We start from the raw sequence: 21,842 nt of genomic DNA, 5'->3' as shown, positions 1-21,842 counted from the left end.
GGCACTTTGTCATGGTTATTAGCAGGATTTCTGGTTATGCCATAACTCGAATGCTGTTGGGATAAGAGACCTGACGCCCGTTGTGATGAGTGCATCGTGTTCTCCCGTGAAGTCCTTGTCACACGTGTTCCGTACCACCACGGCTTTGCCGTCAGGCCGGTGCAGACCACGGCTCTTTGGGGTTGTAAGAGAGGGTCAGGATTTCTGTTGTGGCTGCTGGTTCTTGAAGGCGGGAGCATTCCATCCCATCTCTCCCTCGGGCCTGTCTCGGGGTGTATTTGTCATATTTTTGTCTCCCCCTTTTCATACATTGTAGGAGTTTTGACTTCTGTAATAAGAGGTGGTAAGAGCTTTATTTTCCTACAAGAGGGGGAAGAACAGCTGACCTGGTGAAGCTCAGAAGTGGTTGTTTCCCTCCTGCAACACGTGGTAAGAAATATCTGTGTTAACTGACATTGAATTATAATCACAAGATGTTCTTTGCAGCACTTCATTTACTAGCAAATTAATGGCTGGCCTGGATCAGCCTGCCCTTTCCATAATTATGAAGTATAATAATTAGAGAAGCAGTATTCCAAATAATGCGCTTTATTGGAGCCCAAGATTTATAGAAAGACAGTACGAGCAGCTCTGTTAATGGGAAAGTAAATTCTGCAGCCTGGAGTTGGCATCAGCTTTGTCTGAATCTTCATTAGCCAGGAACAGTCCATTGCTAAGCAAGTTAAGAGTGATTTTAATTGCCCAAACAGATGTACTTTCTCATATACTTCTTGATCAAGTTGTTCTAGGAAACCAGGGACCATAATTTGACCTTCCTTGGGTTTTTGAGTAAAGTGGGGTTTTTTGGTGTTTGTTTGGTTTGTTTTGAAGGCACTGCACAGTTATAACACTGAGGAGCAGCTCATAATGTGTTGTTTGTGTTTTTTTCCTTAATCATCATGTAGTAGATTTAGAAAAAGAGTGAGAAAGCCAAATGGCATCATTTTGATGCTATCAAGACACTTCAGGTTGCAAAACAGCAAAGCCAAGGCTATTTCTGACCAGATTGCTTTACAGCAGCGGTTACGACTCAGCATTGCTTGGCTTCTGTTTAATTAGATGCAAACGGCTGGCTGAGAATCTTGTTCCATACTTCTTGCAACTGATTATTAATTCTGATTAGTCATTACTGATGCTTCATGAAGGTGCTGCCGCACAAAGGGCAGGAGGAGACGTGTGGCGTTCACTTGGATCCCGTGGTCTTCATAATTTTGATAGCGTGTTGTGAAGAAGTGGCTTCAAGTACCTCTCATAGGCTGGGTTCGTCTGTTCAGAAAGAGAATGTGGAAGGGAATCGGTGGTAATTAAGAAGGAAAGGATGTAATTTTTTCTTAAGAATGATCTCTGAAATACAGAAAGCCAGACTGTTAAACAACCCAACCGGCCAGCTGCTTCGGTTCTGCAGCATCGCTTTCCCTGTAGTATGTGCTGTCCTCCATAACCGGTACACAATACTCATCCCAAATGGAATGGCATACTATTTAATTTCAAAAAATATGCTTGAACTTGAATGTTTGCTGAAGGCAAATTTTGTGTTCAGCCGTAGAATTTCAAAGGGTTGCTGATTACCACAGTAAAAATCTCACTTAAGGCAAAATGAGTTTTCAAACAGAGCAATAGCTATTTGCATCATGCGGAATTCTGTATTATTCCACAATGTGGATGAATTAAGAAGTGAAAGTAAAGTGCTAAAGACCATGAAGGATGAAATTGCCTTGTTTAACATTGACGCTCTTTCTGGTTAAACATATTATTTAAAAAATTAAGTATTGCACTAGTGGAAGTGCCAGTGAATGGGAAATACCCTGCAATTAGTGGCTCTTGCAGCCATCTAGTGTTGTTCCATAACATGTGAACTATGTAAACAGACCTTTGGTTTAGCTTATTTTGTACAATGTTACCTCAGTGAACTAAGTTCAAGAACCAAAACCACATTGGTGGCACATGACAGTCCAGCTCCTGGGTACGAGCTCTGGAGACATTAATTCATCGTTATGTTAAATGTCTGAGCTAAGACTATAGGTGGCAGAACTGGCGTATCACAGGTCATTGTCGAGAGTGAGATACTAAGAATTAAAGGCTCTTTTATCTGTATTGCTTTTGTTAAAATGAAAGCAAACCACTTATTCTCTGGCTAAGGCGCCCGTACCTGCGTGTTGGTCGGTGACTTCTGAGCCCACTCGTAAAGCCGCTGGTAAACCTGCCCGTCGTAACTGCCCAGCGCGGAGTTCAAGCTCTTATCTGTGAAGTCAAACGCATCCACGAGTGGAACAGCATCCTTCCTGAGGAGCAGAGGGATGGCGTTCGTGTTACTGACACAGGTTTGCTTTGTAAGGGGGGAAAATAAGTCAAACCTGACAGCAGTTGTCTGGGTTCCTCAGCACAAAAAGCTTGTGCCTGTTTTCCCCTTGACTGCACTGTGGGGAAAATCCTGTTTGTTTTGACTCCTCAGAGGCGCGTTCTACTAATGGCCTGGGTTATCTGTACTGTTGAACAGGTATTTGCAGGGTCTCGTAATCACCTGGGGTCTGTCCCTAATTCCCTAATTTAGGAGTCAGTCTCATGGCAGATATTTTCTCAGCAGACTCTGCCAATTCTTCCTTTCGGTTTTTGTCATTTGTTGTTGCTTGCTTTTTCTTACGCTGCACCTGTTTGTCTTGCAAAATGGAATAAGGTTGCTACTAGACAGATGTGGAGTGCTTTGCTTTTCTCCAACCTTCATCTGCTCTTAAGCATTTCTATTCCCTCATCTTGGGGTGTCCAGGCCTTCTACTCTCTGCGTCTGGAAGAACAAAGCGACCCCGAACCACACCAAGGGCCCAATCCAGCCCAGGGGCCAATCTGAGAGCAGTCAGCAGACACAGTGTAAGGACAGGTACGGAACGACAGCACCTTCGCCTTGGCAGGAGATGGTTTCTTTTTCTTGTCTTCCCGTCGTCCTGAGTGTGTAAGTGGTGCTGGCTGTATCTACACCTGATGTACAGGGATGCAAAGCGGTTTGCTCAGGTGTTGGCATTTGCATCCACCAGTTCCTTTTGGGGAAGGGCTGTTTGGGCGTTTGGGAAAGGCTGGGGTTTTGCTACAGACTGCGAAGTGTTTGTATCCTTTCTTCTAATTGTAAATAACTGACTCTAATTGCCCAGATAAATACCCGCCTTGTTTTTGAACCATGTTAACAAGGCATGGAGTAACGCAGAGAAGTTGCAATATATTCCAGAGACGATGTGTTACGGTTTTGAAAAGGTTATGTTAAGGTTATTGCTTAACTTGAATTCTGCAATCAGTTCTGAAAATGCTGTTTGGCTCAGTCCTGTTCTGCTCTTGGTTATGGTGCATTTTTGTTTCTCTCCACATGGTTTAAGTAGACTTTTACATACGGTAGAACTCACTTCTCTGCACCGTAAGTCAATCTGTTCTTAAACAGCACTGGGTAGTGATAGATGAAACCTTTGTCAAACAGCCTTTGTGAGTATTGGGGTAAATTAAAACCTAAGCATGTCTCAGAATTCACATAGCTAGTAATCAATGGTATCAAGCAGATGCCTCTGAACTAGCTGTGGGCAGGATTGTTTGGGTACCAGTTGCAACTCAGCCATGGCAACAGAGTAGGCTGGATTAGCTGCGGCTTAAGCAGATTTTGGAGTGTGTGATCGGTTGCTGTGGCTGCGTCCTGCCAGTGCTGCTCTGCCTGCGTGTTCTGCTTTTGCTTTACTGCAAATGGTAGAAAGTGTTCAGGATTTCTTGATTTATCATTTCAGATTTCACGTTACAGCACTTTAATTTGGAGATTGCAGAGGAGCTGGACACTTAGGTCTGTTTTGCTGTGCAAACGAGCTCCATGTGGATGTTTCAATCAATTTCTAGCACTGCCAGGCAATGAAAATAAAAACTGAACGAGGTGAATTGACTTTGGAGATGTTGCCATAGGTACAGCAGCACCATTGTGTATCTATCACAGGGACTAACTGAATAGCTATGTATTTCCTCTCATACTAGAGCAGCTCACCGAATGACAGCCAGGAGGTCCAGGTATGAATCTGTGACCATGTCCATTTGAGCTCCAGATATGTATCCATCATGCAAGAAGACTCCTGCGTTCGAGAAGATCCCATGCAATGCAAAGAGGTCACAAAGATGTTTCATAATCTTCTGGATGCCAGCCTCCGTCTCGAGTTTTTCCACAGTTTCTGCAAAGTTCTTCACTGTGATGTAGTGGCAGTGAGCCTGGAAAACAAACGCAATCAACAGTGAATGCACCTCAAAACACTTTTAGTAGGTCAAGGGACTCAAATGTTCTTGCAAAGAATATAAAACCTTTTCATTTCCCTGGAACTTTTCCAGTCTGTATTCTTTGTTTGCTGGTTGACCAGGCCTTTGCATTCATGTCTTCCAGCAACAGTAGAGGAGAGAATTGGGGGTGTAAACAGTCAACAGTGTGGTATTTGTAAACTGTAGAAAACCACTTCAGAAATCATGGTAGTGCTTATTCTGAATATTTCTGATGAATACCCCAAAGACCTGAAATTCAGCTCTTCATGCCAACAAGGTCAAGCAGTGAGGAGGCCAGCACGGATGGCAGAACCTGCTGGAGGACCTGGGTGTCTTCTCCAGCAATTACCCTGCGTGGAGTCTGCGGCAAAGCCGTACCCAGTGTCCGAGCCACTCGGCCGAGAGTGGGAAAGTGTGGAATGAAAAGTAAATACAAAAGTGCCCCAAGAAGGTAGCAGGCTATCAAGGTTTTAAAGTTATGGTGGAAACCCAGGGGGTTTGGGTGACTCTTCCTCTCCCTGAAGTATCTAAGAAACTTTGGGTGCCCAGAGCCCATTTCCTGAAGAGTTTAGCAGCACGGTTGCCACTGACACCACCACAGCCACTCTGCATGTGTTAGGCTCTTCGGAAACAGGTTATTTCTGACTAGTCCCATGTCTAGGTTCTCTTCCTTACCCATTTGAGAGAGCTGGATTGCAGCTCCTCCTCTGACATGTGGCTTCCCCCAACTCTTTAGTCCACAAACCTTGGCTGCCCATTTGAGGGGGTGCAGGAGGGAATGGCTTGTTCAGGCTTGTGTGTGGGGAGCATTGGTCAAAGCCTTTTCCAGGGTAATCTCTGAATAGGAACATTTTGCTTCGGTTTCATTCCACTAAAACTATATTTGCACTTAATTATTGCTAAAGTAATTTTTAAAAACGTCATTCTGTTTATAGAGGCTGTCCTATCTTTTTTGAGGCAGTTACATGTTTTTTCCGCTCTTTTTCAAGCTTACAGCATTGAATACTTGCTGCTTCTACTGAATCTGTGATTGAAAATGGGGGTGACGCACGGCTTGCACAATCACAAAAATGCTGCTGTGAGGTCAAGTCTTTGCTCCCTTTGCCCCTTGTTTTGAAGGATTGTGACCGTGTTTACCAGTATGAGTGCATCAGCACTTCTGATGGTTTTGAAAGGATCTCGGCTGTTGCTGAGGAAGAGTTTGACTCATTGAGGACTTCATCTAATTGAGGTGAGATCACTGAGATGGTGTCACCACAGTTTGGTATGTCTGTGGTTCCTTCTCCCTGTCAGGGGCTCCTTTCTAAGCCCTTTTCAGTTTGGGTTGGCTCTGGCCAAACTGTAGATTACAGCAAGATGTTTCCCATTAAAAACTGAATGAAGTTAAAATAAGCCATGGATCTGTTTCAAAGTCTTCCTTTCCTCAGTTTAGGAAGGAAGGAAGCCCTTCACCATAATTATAGAGCAATAACACTTCATTGTATATTAAAAATAGAATTTTGTTCTTTGGAGATGCTGAAGTATCAGTGGTCGTGGTTTTCATTTAAATTTAGGGCTTTTGTCTCCTCTTGCTGTTTTTTCTGCTTAGTTCTGTACTAACCCCTGTTTTGGGGAGCAAACGCTGCTGTGCTGATCCCACTTCAGCTGAAGGCTGCCTAATCCATATGAACAAGGAGCTGTTTTTTGTGCGTGTTATTTGACTTTCCTAATTTGAACAGAAAACAACAAACAGCGCTGAGATTTGAAGCTAATTCTGCCATTTCTACCGCATATAGTATCACGAAGACAAATGGCAAAGAAGCAGGTAAGTTTTGCTCACCTTCGCAGCCTGTGCCAGCTGCACCGTGCACTGGTTCCACGCCTCGTGCTTTTTGACTCCTGACTGGATCAAGTCCTGTAGTTTTGCTGCTGTGCTGCTTACGAGTCTGGAAAATTGGAAAAGCATATTGTGTATGAATATAGCAGCCCACATGCACTCATTTCGTACTCAGACTCGTGTGTGATCGTATGGCAAAATGGCATTTCTGACACACGAAGTTATCTATACTCAGTATGAGCGAACTTAGATTATGCAAAATCTAATTGCAAATTGGGAGCAGCACCCAGAGCACCCCGGTTCTGAAGGATTTCTGCATTCTCAGCTTCCAGGGTAGTTTACCAAGGGGTCTGCTGAGTTCTTCTTGGGTTGTGTATGTGTAAGGAGAGTTTGCAAAACAAAATAAAGCAGTGATAATTTTGGACCGATGTTACATTATGTTTCTGCTTTTCTACACAGAGACCCAAATCCTGCTCCCATTGACACCAAAGCTTTCAGAAGAATTGCACGGTTTTTACACTGATTTGTGCCACAGCACAGTTGTCTGTTTACCTGCTTTTCACAGGTGACACCTATGTGACCCATAAATGTGCACATAACACTAATGAGACCACTCATGGTACCATTTTTATTCGTGTTGAGTAGATGAAAGGCTACGGACAGAATGCGAGGCGCTGTGGTGCTAATTGAAAACAAACATCGGTTTCTCAGGTATGTGAAATTTTAACTTTCTGTATAGAATTGCACAGAGTCCAGTGGCCTAAAGGTCTCTCTGGATGGCAACTTGGTGATGTGGTCTGGGGTTTATTTAAATGGTGCCATCAGCTCTATGGAATATGGTTGTTAGGTGGCACGTGGCTTCAAAACTTCTGATGTTCTGAATGTCAAAGCATCATATTGAACATTTGACGTGGCTGTTAATCCTGTGTGAGTCTTCCTTTTCTCTTTTGGGAGCAGATGGTGTCAATTCTTGTGTAACTTATGTTATTTTACCTCCCTTTAAAGCGAGGAAGAAGCTGAGCTCTTAACACATTTCTGATGTCAAAGACAGAAAGCCCGTCTCCCGTCCTCCGTACTGACCTGACTGCTGCGTGTTGATAGGCCTCGCTGTAAATATCTGGACTGAGAAAATCCAGCTTGTTCTTGGCTGGACACTTCCCGGCTTTCACAGCAGACAGATAGATGACGGACGGCGGGATGGGCTGCCCAGCGCTGGCTGCTGAGAAGCATTTGATCAAGAACCTGGGAAGAGGGAAACAGGGCAGGGTAAGGCTGTGATCCCCGTGCAGCGAAGAGTGAGGTGGGCTCAGGTGAGGAGCAGCGATGTGTGACCCATCCCATCAGTGCTACAGGATGCACTCCAACAAGTAACAGCCTTTTGTTTTGCATATTATTCACCTGATCCGTGATGGGTCTCAGGTAGCCTGTCTACCCTATTTAATGCTACAGCAATCTGTAGTGATGGATTTTTGGGAAGAAACTTGCTGTGGCTGTTAGCACTTGGCAACACGGTAATTAGATACATCATCAACTTGCCAGCCTGAGTCTTAACATTCTGGGTGTCTTAGAGGGTAAGACCAAACCACCATTGACACCCCTGACGCACAGTCCTGTGATGTTAACACACATGAGACCCTTTCTTGGAGCTAAACATGTGTCTAAGGAGCATTCCTTACTCCCTTATTTTTTTGGCACCTTTGCTATGACCTGAACTGACCAGTTCTGGAAGTAAAAGGCTACAGCACTTCTCTTGACCTTGTATTTATCTTGCAAGAGGAATCTGACTGAGTGCGAGAGTGTCTGCACGCGAGCACAGAGCTACAGGGCAGCACCTCTGTCCCTGGGAAGGGTACTGGTTTTCTCCTTCTAGGAAAAACACATTATTAAAAGTTCAAGCAGCTGTGGTTTCTTTCTTTGTATTTCTCCTGCTCTGGATAATCATCAGTCTGCGTGTTCAGAGCAAAGTGGTGTTCTTGGAGTGTGACTCATCCCCTTTCAGCATCCAACAACTTTGCCTTCTCTGAATCAACCTCACTTTACCAATATCACGCTATATTGGTTGCTTAAGAAATAAACTGCAAAGCTTGCATAGCAATGCTTTTGCTGTGCTACTAGACAAAGAAGAAAAGGAGGTTATGCAGAACAGCACCTGCGTATGTCCCCAAGCCAAAACCAGAAGAGATAATCTGATTCCCACACACCTCCATGCCTGTTAGACAGAAGACATGAATAGTTTATGTCCTAAGCTGTATTTTTAGAAGGTGCTGTGAGAAAGGAGCAGCTGGTTTTACTGGTTTTGGAGAAGAAGTGGTAGAAGTTGAATAAATGAAGGGGCAGGCTTTTAGATGAACAGATTTGAATTGTTACCTGGCAGTTTGCAGGAGCAAAATGGTGTTTTCCCCTTCATAAATACAAGAGGCGAGTATTTTAGTGTACAGGGAAGGGAGTCCACTCAGCAAGGAGTAACCGTGTCCCCCGCACGCCCGGAGGCAAATCTCCACTGCAGAAGTGCAGTACTGGGTCGCCAGGGCTTTGAAGCCCGAAGAAGATGCATGGAGCTGTTTCAAACAAATAAACAAAAAGGCAGAGCGTTAATAGTGAAAATGTTCTCAAGCAATCCTCAGGATAAGTGTCCTTTTTGAATTTTGTGTGATTTCTGGGCATGAAATCCCCGTCAGACCCTCCTTTGTGTGCTGCACACCCTCGTGCTGGACACACCGCGGTCAGTTTGTGCATTTTGGGGGCTTTTCTCAACCAACAGTGGCTTTGGCTGCCCTTGTTCAGAGTGTGTTTTTATTTCAGTCTTCCAGTTACAAAATCTGACATTCTATCTAAAAATTCATGATTTTGGTTTTGGCTCAGAAGTGAATATTTGCGTGCGCTTTTGGACACGAAGTTGTGAAATAATGCTTCGTACCGCCAGCTGCTCGGAACAAGGTTTTTATCAAACAGACGTGCTTTTCAAGGACTTTTCACTCGGCAATAGCTCCCAAAACGAAAAATTTGGGGTGGTAAAGCAAATGCTGTTGCTGACTGGCTGTGCACTTAGGACACACCATTTGATCTCTTAGTGCTTCTTCTTTCTCCAGTTCTCTGGTGCTGAGAGGAACGCTTGTCCTTTTTGCTAGAATGCTTTGATATTTAGAGCTGAGAAGTGCTGTATGTGATAGGGCAAGAGGAAATGGCCTCAAGTTGTGCCAGAGGAAGTTTAGATTGGATATTAGGAAAAAAATCTTTATGGAAAGAGTTGTCAGGCATTGGAACAGGCTGCCCGGGGCAGTGGTGGAGTCACCATCCCTGGAGGGGTTTAAAAGGCGTTTAGATGAGGTTCTTAGGGACATGGGTTAGTGCTGGAGTTGGGTTATGGTTGAACTTGATGATCCTGAGAGTCTCTTTCAACTGAAATGATTCTATGGTTCTAATCCTGCTGCAGCTCACCTCCGGCAGATTGTCGAAATTCTTCTTCTGGACCTCTCTGTACCCCCTGTTGAGCAGCTCCTGCAGGTACTTGTTGATGAAATGAAAGGCATAGGCTGCTGCCAGCTGGGGCAGCAGTTTCTCTTGCTGAGTCTGGTAGTCAAGGATTTTTGCTTCTTGCTCCCTGTTGGAAGACAGCTGATGAAGTAGGGGAAGTGCAGACACAGGCACAGCTACTATTGGTTTACCTATTGCATAATGGGAAGCGGTGTTTCTCGTTACCAAGAAGCAGTGTGTGAACAGGACTGTGCTGATGCCATGGCAGCAAATCTGCCCAGCTTGCTGAGCAGTTCGAGAAACAAGCCCAACTAGGAAAAAGGTGATTTTTCTGCGGTGTTGGTGGACCAGAAAAGACTCCTTGTGATCGGTCGGCACTGAGAGGGAGCTGGGACGGTGGGACAGGATGAAACCTTCAAGAACAGCAAGTTGTTGGATGATACAGGGGAGCGGTGGCTCTGCACCCTGAGAGACTTTTGCTTTTCAAACTGGATCTTTGTGGCCCTGGGCATAGACAGATTTCTCTCAAAATATTTGAGTCGAAATTATTTTAAGCTTTCTGAGCTTTTCTTGGATGTTCTTTACCACTTCTGCTGTGGTTAGAACACTTAGGGCTTCAAATGATGGAACTGGTTATTACAATCGTTCAGCCTGCTGTGCTCTTGTGTTTGGTTTGCGTTTGAACCAAACTCTGTTCTCATTAGGATCTTCTTCTGAAAGGAGATTCAAGTGGAAAATTTTGAAATCCATTCAAATGAAAGTATCTATTTTAAAATTACAGGGATTCTTACTGGACTAATAAAATTCAGTGTTGTAAAGTGTGGATGTTGGAAGGTATTTAAATGTTGCATTCAGTGACAGGATGCTATGGAATAAGAATTCAGCAACTTGTATGCTTTGTCTGGGGTCTGCTGAGTTATGAGATTATATGGGAAGGTCAGTTATAAGAAAAATAAGTTGCGTGTGTGAACCCCACTCAGCTATTCGAACTATGAAACTTATCTCAGAAAGAACTGTAAACATTCTCTTGTACTTTGACTGAAGCTCATTAATGTAAATAATGAGGAAGCCTGTTTGTAATACCCTATCTGGGCCAGGAAACAAGCCAGTGATATGCTGAAAGATAAGATGAGAAGTAGAAATACAGGCTGATGTGTGGGCAGGTGGTGGATGGTCCCCTTCCCAAGGCTGCGGGCTTGCGTGGCATTACCCGGGCTTTAACTTGGACTGCCGGCGGACCGCAGAGTATCGGATGGCAATGGTGCAGGCTTTCATTAGAGGCAGGATAGCTTCGTCTGAAATGAGGGAAATGCGCACTGTAGTCATGGTGAAATAATTGATCTTCGGCGACCCCCTTTTTATATAGGTGCCGTCCGGCTGGACCTAGAGCAGAGAGAGGACGTTAGATGCTGCCTTCTTCAATAATTCAATACTAGGATGGTTGTATAATCTCTATGTGTAGAATAAAATGGACATCAAAACCCTTAGCTGAATGCAAACCTAAATAATTTTGTGAGCGATGGGTGACACGTGCCCGTTTGAAGAGACAAACTTACTGCTTCTGACTCAGGATCTGCCTGCCCTGTGATCCCCAACCTCTGAACGTGGAATTCCTGACATCGAGTTTCATTTAGGATTCAGGTAACTTCTGCCCCTGATAAAACCGCTGAGGCTTGCGGACACCTCAGAAGAAGATTTTTGTCCTAAATTCAGGCAGATCCCTGTTGTCTCTGGCTGTGTAATGACAATCTGATGGGTGTGCTGGTGATGTGAGTCCGTACGTACCTCACAAAACTTGTTCAGCATGTTCTCCCTGGGGACACGCACATTCTGCAGCATGAGATAGCCATTGTCAGTGTGCTCAAAATTCATTTTGGGACCGATGTCTCCTGCGGTTATGCCTGCAGTGGGAGAAAACATGGCCTGCTTACTTCCACTTGAACTGTTTTCTCCCCATTTTGCAGCAGGCTGGGTGATCTGGCCTTGAGGGATGAAATTTGAATGCCTCGTGGTTTTTCTGTGATCCACCTGTTAGTGATGTTGGTTGAGGTCAGAACTGAGGTGTTAATGTAGAGGTGGCCAGAACAGCCCGGGTTTCTGGTTAAGAAGAGGGCTTAGAGTGCAATAAATCTTAATTTAGATGAAGACGTTTGGGTTAATGATAGATATACCTTGAGTATCTGCCTTGGTTTGGTTTTGGCAATTACAGCTCTCTGTGCTCACTCCCCCTGGGCTCAGTGCTCTAAAATCATTTAAAGCCAAACTAGTCAGAGCACCTGCACGAGTGCTGCAATGCCTGGAGTCATTTACCTGGGCAGAGGGAATGGTCCTGAAGGCTGCGTATCTGCAGGATGAAGGGATGCACGCCGTAGCACTGCCCGTGGACGTACAGCTGAGCAAAGACCACGGTGTGGGTCGCTGACCTTCCCACTGCAAGAGGAAAAACAGCCCCATTCCCTTAAGACAAGGTACAGCACAAACAATTCCGCAATTAACAGCGGTCAGTGCTAATTGTGTGTTAGGTCTCGGTAACATATGGGTCGGTGTAGGTGCGACCCACAGCTGCTGGAAGCTGGAGGTAGCCTAAATCTGCGTTCTGAGCCCACTCTTGGGTCTCAGAAATTGCATCACCCTTCTGCCTCTGTCAGTGCAGCTTGGATGGACAGTTTGCATCAGCAGATAAGAAAAAATAACAGTAGTTAAAGTTCAAGCAGTGCTGAGAGAGTGGGAAGTGCTGTGGCTGTTGGAGGAACTCCAGCTATTTTCTGTGAAATACCTTCCTGAAGGGAGCCATGAATTTCCCACTTGCATTCTTCATGCCAAGACTGGCTGATGACTTGAATCCTTTATGCTGATAATCTCCATGTAGTTTTTGGTTGTCTGAGTATTATTTACGAAGAAGAGAAGATTAATTCCTGTAGAGGCCAAGTTCTCCAGCCCTGTGACCCAAGGGCTTTTGATAGATGGTGGTTGGCTCCCTTCTGGCCTTTGAACTTGTACAAAACCCTTTGGTCTCTTAATCATCTCTCACTTGTCTCTCAATATGTGCATCTCTTACTGAAGTTCTCTGCTAGCACCTGGGCCCTCAAACACAGAGCTTGAGTGGGGCAGAGCGAGTAACTGAAGGAGGCAAATGAGGAAAACCAAGATACCGTGTGTGGTACTTACTGTCTCCAGGCCACCACTTCACGGCAGAGATCTTTGGTGTGTTCAGTATAAACTCCTGTGTAGTGATATCAAAGACTGCTGTTGTTTCCAAACCCTGAAGATAAGTACCTTTGAAAAAATAAAATAAAAAATCTCCTGGTGTATCACAAGGGTGATTAGAGAGGGTGGAGAATCGCTGGAGGCTGGTGTGGGTACTACCAGGCTTTTGTGGTTTACCCTTGTGATGAGAACTGTGGGACAATTATCCCAGTGACCCCACACCATCTTCTGCAAAGGTCTCTCAAGCCACATGGTATTTGGGCAAGCTGTCTGCTTCATGGTGACTACCAGTGACTCCGGCAAGCTGTCTGCTTCAAGGTGACTACCATTGACTCGGGCAAGCTACCTGCTTCAAGGTGACTACCATTGACTCGGGCAAGCTGCCTGCTTCATGGTGACTACCACTGACTCGGGCAAGCTGCCTGCTTCAAGGTGACTACCATTGACTCGGGCAAGCTGCTGCTTCATGGTGACTACCATTTACTCGGGCAAGCTACCTGCTTCATGGTGACTACCACTGACTTGGGCAAGCTACCTGCTTCATGGTGACTACCACTGACTTGGGCAAGCTGCCTACTTCATGGTGACTACCATTGACTCGGGCAAGCTGCCTGCTTCATGGTGACAACCGTAAACTCGGGTAAGCTGCTCAGCTGATCCCCTCCACCAATGGTCACTGCCTGCTCTCTAACCATGAGCTTTGGCCTTGCTTATTCTGTTTTGTTCTACATGAGCAAAACCAAGGCCAGTGCATCTCCAGCTTGCAGGGAAACACTGAGGACATCAACCTCTAATGCACAAGTGGCCACCTCTGCCCCCATGAAGCACAGACAGCTTGAACTCAAATTCCTTCAAGAATCTGTCCCAAAGCCCCTCGTCCTACAGAAACGCTGTGTTTTCTTTGCAGCCTTACCGTGCCCCAGTTCAGTCTGGGCGTAGCTCCCGATGAGCCGATACTGGGTGGCGGGAGGAATCCATTTGGCAATCTGTTTGTCGGAGCCCAGCACCGAAATGCATCTCATGAAGACATGGTGAAGGAGAAACGCGACGTCTCCTGAGAGCGCCCTGCTGAGAAGGCACGAGGGGTATTTTTGTGTGGATTAAGTTCCAGAGGTGTGAAGAATGAGGCAGTGACACTGCGGTGGCCACCAGAGAGAACCACCTGTTGCCTTTTGATTTGTTCTCATACCTTATCCAACGCAGTATTGCAGGAAAAGTGCCCTTCCAAGCTGCTTTTGTTCCCTCTTTCATAACACAGTTTGCTGAAGTGTTGCTAGCTCATTATTTTACTTGCTCTTAGAGGAATTATCTGTTCTGAGTAGCAGATGCTGAGCTCCTAAAAACACAGCCCAGCTCCAAAGCTCCCGTGGCTATGATAGCTTGAGAGCCTTTTGTATCTATTTTACTTCAGAGGATTTTATTTTTTCCTGATGATTTGATTCACATTTTAAGGCTGAGCTAACAAATCCCACCACCCTACCCTAAAACCCCCAAACCCTGGGAATTCACTGTAGGGCACATTAGACCGAATTAGATATGTTGGCATCTGAGAGCTGGATTTCCTGAACCTTCCTGTTCTGGGGAAATACCTTGGTACATTGGGTTGGTTGCTGTGGTGTTTGCTGCCGGTGAACAATACTGAGGTTCATGGGGACTTGGTCTGACTTGAGATGTTTTTTTCTTGTGGAAAAATTAGAATACATCCTTGTAACACCTGATCTATTGTCTCGTCAGGTCCTTCGGCATCACCAGCTGATAGGGCTGCACACATCCTAAAAAGCACTATTCCAGAAGCTGTGTGTGCTGACTTGGGTACAGTAATTTCCATGGTGCAAATCAGAAACTCATTTGTTTTAAGCTTTTGTGTGTGTGTGAGAGAGAGAAACTCTAAGAAAATATGAGGAATATAGTCCCTCTTCCTGTGATTCCTCAGAATATGGTTGAATTGCCTCATAGGTAAAAGTACATGTGCTCTCACGCCTAAAAATAAGTGGCTCTGCAGTTCTCAGTAGCTTGTATGGCTGCTAGCACATTGCTTTACTGCAGTGCTCTAGTGACTGTCTCATCCTAGGCAGACACCTTTTATTCTGAACAAATGGCTGCAGCCTTTCTTTTATATTGGCCCTGAGAGAAAATGTCATACTGAAAAACTGGGGGAAAAATATGAACAAAAAAAGTTAAAGGGAAATCGCTTTGATTAACAGAAAAAGATGTAATGAACCCTTGGCAGCCTATCCAGAAATAATGTTACTCTAACTGTGATTTTTAAAAGCTGGTTTTTAAATGTATGAGTGATTCAGTGTGTCTGGCAGCGGGAGCACCAGGACTTTGTCAGGCGGAGCTTGGTGCTCACCTGGTGGTTCCCCAGACAAGAGTTGTCCTACCCGGACAAAAGCTGCGTGCAGGGCTGGCCCTTGGCATCAGAGCTCTGGTAAAACTGAGTCCAGCTGGGAGAGGTGGTTGAGTTTTGTTAGGTTTTAAAAATCTGGGATTTTTTTATTTTTTGATAGAAGATTTCCGCCTTTATTAGTCCCATTCACTGTAGGTGGTGAAGAGCTTAGTATAAAAAAATATCATCTTCCGTGTGACAAAATATTGGAAAGTGGCTGAGCATCAGTGGTGATTTGTGAGGTGCAGGCGTTGCCCTTTAGAATGGGTTTTGAACTTGAACCTTCTCACTGGGTACGTAACCCCACCAAATCAACAGTGTGCACTGAACAAGAGCACACCAGTAAATTATTTAGCAAATGGGGAAAGAAGGAGGGGCAAGCAGTTAAAATGTGGAGCTCAACACCATGCAAAGTATTACAGAAATCTTCTAAGGAAAGGATTGAGAGGAATATTTTATTCCGTTTATCTACAAACTAAGGTCTTGGTGTGTGTGTTTGTTTTTTTTGGTTGGTTGTTTTTTTAATACAATGTAGATTTTCTAGATAAATGAAATGTCATCTTTATCTGCAAGTCGGTAATGGAACTGAAACAGCAGCACTTCAAATTCTGGTTATGTGTTTTAAAAAGGCTGGGGAGTGGTATGCGAGCGGTAGCACAGGTGAGGAGCTTGCTGCAGTGGATATGTCACACTGAGGATGTGAACTGCTGTCATCTGTCACACTGTGTACCCATGTGCTGCTCCGTGAGAAGTTTCCTGCTGTGTATCATCATTTTCCCTTTTCCCCTGCATGCTGCTAAAGTAAAAACCCACGGCAGGTTTGCATCAAAACCTTATTTGTCTACTGCTGGCCTCTCCCAGCCTTTGCTAAACCTGGTTCTTTTTGGCATACAAAATTTTAAGAAAAAAATATTTGTGCATTTAAACCAATAAATAAAAATCACCTGTAAATGTACTTGAGTTCAGGTCCCTTCTCCGTCCATCTCATCTCGTGCATCTTTCTCTGGAGGTGAACAGCTTTTCTGACGGCTGCTTCGTACCTCTCATTCTGGCTCTGGAAATACTGATTTTCTCTGCTAAATACGGGGTCGCTCTCGAAAGCTTCGACTGCAAAGCAACACAGCAGAGTTGGTTCTCCTGGGGCTGGAGGGCTGCGGGAGGCACCGCGACCCTGCGTGGAGGAGCAGGCAGGGCTGGGTCCTGGATCCCGATGCTGGGAGGTTTTAAGGTGGCTGCAGGCAGGTTTTACTTTGCTGGTACTGGATCTGGCTGTCACGTCTAACTCTGAAAAGCGGTGGGTTTGGGAAAAGAGGAAGGGAACTGAGTGGAAATAGTGACACTGCAGAGTAAGGCACTGTCCCTGGTCAGGGTGTCGGAGGTGACTGTGTTGATTTACACTAACATGGGACCCCATCTCCACACTCCCGCTTTTTTTAAGAGATGGGCAATAAACAGAACAACCTGGGAGTGCAAAACCCACTGTGCAAAGGAGCAGCAACAGCAGCGACGTGGGGATGCTCCGTACCAGCCTGCAGCCGGGGACCACGCCACAGCTCACTCACCCACCGCCCTCCGGATCCGCGTCTGCTCCGCGCCGCCGTCCAGCCACGCCGTGAGCTTTTCCACGCTGAAGGAGGCCGTTCTCCTCTCGCTGGCCAGGTCAGGGTTTACGCTGCCGAGGACCGAGCCCTGCGAGTACTTGCTGGTGTCCAGCAAAGGCATCCTGGACGCTGAGCCGCTCTGGGAGGGAATGGGGCTCGTTAGGCGCTTGGCACCCCTTCAGTGGGTATGTAAATAGCCAGATTTCCATGTTATTTTTTTTTAGAAAACAGCAAAACAACAGGGGTTGCATGAATACTTAGACACTTCCCTCTCCTCTGTAATGACAATGAAAATGTAGGGCGCTTTCAAGAGATCAAAATGCAGGTTTTCTGATTCGTTTTTTAAAAAACATAAAATCTTAGTCTTTCTCCAGTCTGTCCCTGGTATTTTATGAGAGGTACTGCTGGACTATCCACAGCTACGTGTTAATGTTTAAGGGAGTTTCTGGCCCGTTTCCCCCATGCTGCCCCCAGCTCCCAGCCCTGCACAGGCAGCTCTGCTTCCTGCGGGGCTCAGCTTACATTAACTCTAACCTTATCATTCCCGTGTTAGCCGGATTTATTGCAGGATACTACTACTAAAAAAAATAAATAAATACGTGTGGTATGTGGAAAATCAAGCAGATTTTTCCCTTGAAGAGGCTGCTTGCCTTCCTGAATTATTTGTAACACCGTAAGAAGTTAAAACTCTGCAAATTCTCGCAACGATGTTTTCATTCTTGCTTCTCAGATCTTAAGCTCAGGGTGTCCTATTGTTCTTGGAGGGAGAAAAGCCTCAAAGCAGCGTCGGTTGGAGTAACGCGAACCTGCCCTTGAGCCGCCGGAGCTCCGGGACGGCTCAGCCGCCAGCTCCCTCTTCCGTGAGGCTGCGTAGGAAAAATCCGTGTGTCTGTCTGCGATGTGCCAACGCAAACCCCCACGTACCTTGTCCCACGCGTCCCCTGGGGAGCCGTCTGTCTGCTGCCTGCCTGGGCCAGGCTCCTGGCGTCCCTGCTGCAGGGACCTTGTCCTAGGGGCCAAGGGAGCTGGTCCCAGCCCGTGGGTGTTTCTGGGTGTTCATGGCGGTGTGTCGGAGCCGACCTCTGCCGGCAGCGGCCTGAAATCCCACAGCTCCCACTGCTGAAAGCACCGAAGCCTCTGTGTTTAAAAACAAAATGCCCTTTTTCTGATCTCACTTCAGGCCGTTTGTGCATCGGAGGCTGCACTTCAGCACTGTCACACAAGTAGCACCCTGCCCCTGTCCCAGCATATGTATATGTATATATATATATATATATTATTCATTTATTTATTTATTTATTTTAGTTTGCTGAGGATGGAGGAGAGCACCCCTTGGGCTCCCACTGCTCCTTGCCTGTGGATTTGACTTGCTCAAGGTTTTCCCAGCTCCGTTATGGCGCTTCCCTCAGCCCTTCCCGCAGCTTGGGGGAGCAAGCCATGAAAATGGGGAGGTGCCGGGGGACGGATTGTGCCGGGGAAGGGGATGTTGCCACGGGGTATGTGCTGCCTTTGTCTCCGGCAATCCTGAGTCCATCCCTGTTGCAGTCTGCCCTGGTGTGTGGTGGGCAGGAGCCGCTACTCACCTGCCAGCTACATCACTGTGAACCTGAGGGCAGAGGAGCCCATCCATGAGTCTGTGCTGCTGCTCCTGACCTGCTTGTCTCTCGCTGGAAACTGCTTTGTCAGGGAAGGAGGTGAAACAGGTGAGCGTCACTGTACCTTAGAGTTGCTGTAATACCTTAGAGTTGCTTTAATATAGGAAGTTAAACAAAAGATGGGAAATGAGGTGTAGTTTTGTGTAACTACAATGTTAAGCTCGAGCCTGATTGAACCAAGCCCAGTGGCCATGAAGGGCAGCAATAACCCAGAACAGCTGGCTGTGATGCAGGGAGTGTCCTGGTGGATGGTGCATTAGGGAGGTGTCTGGGGGATTAAAGATGCTGTGTGTCTCTGTCCCCCTGCCAGAGCAACAGGGTGTCCTATGGAGGTGCATCTGGTTATCCTGGTCAGTGCCGCACAGCATCACATCCTACAGTGACCTGTGGTTGCCAGCGCTTGGACGCAGCAGCATCTTTCTGAGGTTATCCATGGGCTTTCTCTACTTGCTCTGTTGTTTTCTTCTGCTGGAGTCAGAAGCGCTCAGCCTTGTGCTTCTGGAGCGCTGTTCAGCTGCTGGGTCTGGGTCTCCCAAAGGAAGGGCGAGGGATGACAGGTTGGAAGAAGCCTGTCCCCAAACCCGTTTGCAACCTCATGTTTGTGCAGGCTTGTATTTGAGCAGGCCTGGGTAGGTCATTGCCAATCTGTGTTAGCGAAGTCTGGCTGAAATGCCACCGGAGCTGCATGCCCGTCAGCGTTCTCATCCACCTCGGCTCTGTGTGCTCATGGGCTATAGTGGGAACCCACAAAATCCACAGGAGCACCTGGTTGTAGTGTGTTGGAATACACCACAATTATGTTGCTGATAATTTTGCATTTTTGCCCATTTCTGTAAGCCTGGATATACCTGGTATAATGTCTGACTTACGGGTTTCGTAATACATGCACGTATTGAATACCCTCTTTTTTTCTTATCTGTGCTCTTTGGTTGCTGCTAAAATACTTTAACAATTTTTTTAAAATAATGAAGTAAGCACACTAGTGTGATGATTACCTTTCAGCTCAAAACTGGGTTTTTAAACTAAATCCAAGAGCAATGTGTTTCCTTGGCTTTGTGGGTGTTACCCTGCCAGGCAGGCGGGTGGCCGTGGCCAGTTAGAAATCAAGCATTTGGGAGTTTCAGTGCACAAACCCACAATTTTTGTGCCCTTAAACTTTCAGCAAATTGAGATGTGGTCTGGGGATAAGCAATGGGTGAATCATGAGGTGTGGATGATGAAAACAGCTTGTTGATGAGTAAGTTAACACAGCCCTAGCAAAGAAGTTGCTGTCAGACTTCACTGGTTTTTTATGTTCAATCAGTTTATTTGGCTGTTGTCTGCTTGTATCCTTGAAGCTTTTTCAATTCCTTATGGAAAAGAGCAAAATATACAACCATTGTTTAGTTTATTTCTTCAGTACTGTCCACATTAAACAGTGTAAGTTAATTAAGTAGAGTTGCATGACATATACTTTTATATAAATGTAAAAACACCAACACACAATATGGACTATATACCACATATGCAACACATACAGTGCAAAAAATTGTCTTCCATCAATACTGTATCTTCTGGGTACACCATATTTATTCAGGAATGTGTTTTAGGGGCATAGGAAGGAATCCATTTTAAAGAAAACAGAATCAAAATACCCCCAAATGTTCCTGGTGCTGCTTACGCTGGTGGTTTTTCGGGTGCCATCTCCACGCTGCTGCACCGTGAAGCACAAGAGCATCGGGGAAGGTTGTACAGGCTGCGGGTCTGAGCCCAGCCAGGGCGGCGGGTACCAGTTCATAGGGCTGAGAAAAGCTGAAAATGACCCAGACACCCCTTAGCAATCATGGACTGTGTTGGTGCGCAGCCTCTCTTTGTACTTTTTAGACACCACATCAAAGGGAGATACCTTGATTTTTAGTTTTACTCTTTTTTTCCATATAATAGTTGCATACTCAAGAAGACGGCAGCAAAATATTTTCAACCTTTGCATTGCTGCTCTGAGCTTACCCAGACCTTCCCCGGTGGCTCCCACCCAAGGACTTGCATAAATGCCCCCGTCCCAGCCCAGGTGAGCTGGTAACACTGATTTCACTGGTGCATATGGAGCGACAGATTGCCTCTCCTGGAGTGCATTTCCATCTGTGGCAAAATTACAAATTAATTTGCTGATTTTTTGGGGGTTTTTTTTGAGCTCTTTGATCAAGGTTACTTGATCTGTGCCATAACCCCTCACAAAAACCCAACACAGTAATTCTGGCTTGTTATTTAAACTGATGTTATCTATGGAGTATCATATAGCCATGTACAAGCATCCTCAGCAACATCTTTTATTTTTTCATCAGAAACTATATGAAAAGCTTCCTTTCAGGTCTTATTTGACCCATAGTGACCATACACACTGGATTTCTGAAATAAAGACCTGTTTAGAAGAAGCATGATGAGAAAGGACCATAAAACCACCGCGGAGGCAGCGCCAAGAGATGGGGCTCTCAAAGACTGAAACTGAGTGAAGGGATTTCATAGTCCAACCTGTTGTGAAAGCCCTGTACCTGTATCACTGGTCTTGACACCTGACTCGGGTGTTTTACTCAAGCTGCCAGGCTGAGTAACAGTCCTCTGAAATGAAACACCCCACTGAACTGGGAAGACTAGGGGAAGGATTAGTAATTTTTAAATAAATACATGACAAATGCCCAGTTTCCCTTAATTCCTGTATTGATCCGCTGAAGCTGTGGACAGTAGTTATGGTTTAACCAGGTTTTACCTTCCCAGCTGACTCGGGCCATTCAAGAACCCGTGTTCCAAGGCAGCCGGTGAGTTGTGCTGTTTAGACTTTGTATAATAGGGCTGATGTGAGAAGCAAGAAGCTGAGATCTTCCTGAAGGAGCAATTTTAGCTCTAGATGGGGACCCCTCAGGGCACAGGTGTCCCACTAATGTGTCCATACATGATGCAAATGCACCATCTATCTCAGATTTTCTGTATCAGGGGCAAGAAGATTTTTAGCTTTGCAAGGTGGCAACTGAAATGAGGCAGCTCTGACCTCTGGAAAAGGGGATGAGAAGCACTGACAAGTAGTTTTGCATCATCACCTATGTGCCCCACAGCTCCCAGTGCCTTCAGCTGTGTGCAGGGTCACCAGTACAGCAGCCTGACACCAGTATGATGTGACCACGTTGCCACCTCTCAACCACAGGACATTTTTGTGGGTCCCTGTGGTAGCACATGTCCAGCTGCTGGATGAGGGGCTGAAACTCAGTAGTCCAGCGGCAAAAAGCAGTTTGTCCATCTGCTGCATCCACAGGGATCTGCTGCCTCATCACTGCATGCTTCCATGAACACCCACACTGCAAACACCCAGCTGTTGCTTTCTGCACCCAGCATTTCCCTCCCGCTCGGGGTGCTGGTGGTGT

General features: G+C 45.8%; 1 protein-coding gene across 1 annotated transcript; it reads right to left on the bottom strand.

Moving 5' to 3' along the window:
• Positions 1–1,242: 1,242 nt before the first annotated feature.
• On the bottom strand, positions 1,243–16,974 carry ACOX2 (acyl-CoA oxidase 2; the record flags this gene model as incomplete). Its single annotated transcript, XM_080350805.1, has 14 exons — positions 16,757–16,974; positions 16,139–16,301; positions 13,719–13,870; positions 12,767–12,874; positions 11,909–12,028; positions 11,384–11,499; positions 10,809–10,981; positions 9,563–9,725; positions 8,492–8,682; positions 7,205–7,366; positions 6,128–6,233; positions 4,046–4,263; positions 2,189–2,321; positions 1,243–1,305 (listed from the first exon to the last, which is right to left on the bottom strand). Exons 1-14 carry the CDS (start codon positions 16,914–16,916, stop codon positions 1,243–1,245), a joined length of 2,028 nt encoding a protein of 675 aa, XP_080206931.1. The 5' UTR covers positions 16,917–16,974.
• Positions 16,975–21,842: the final 4,868 nt, after the last annotated feature.

The sequence above is a fragment of the Nesoenas mayeri genome (genome assembly GCF_963082525.1).
Source record: "Nesoenas mayeri genome assembly, chromosome: 10".
In the NCBI taxonomy this organism is placed as follows: Eukaryota; Metazoa; Chordata; class Aves; order Columbiformes; family Columbidae; genus Nesoenas; species Nesoenas mayeri.
This window is presented reverse-complemented; position numbering and strand designations above follow the sequence as displayed.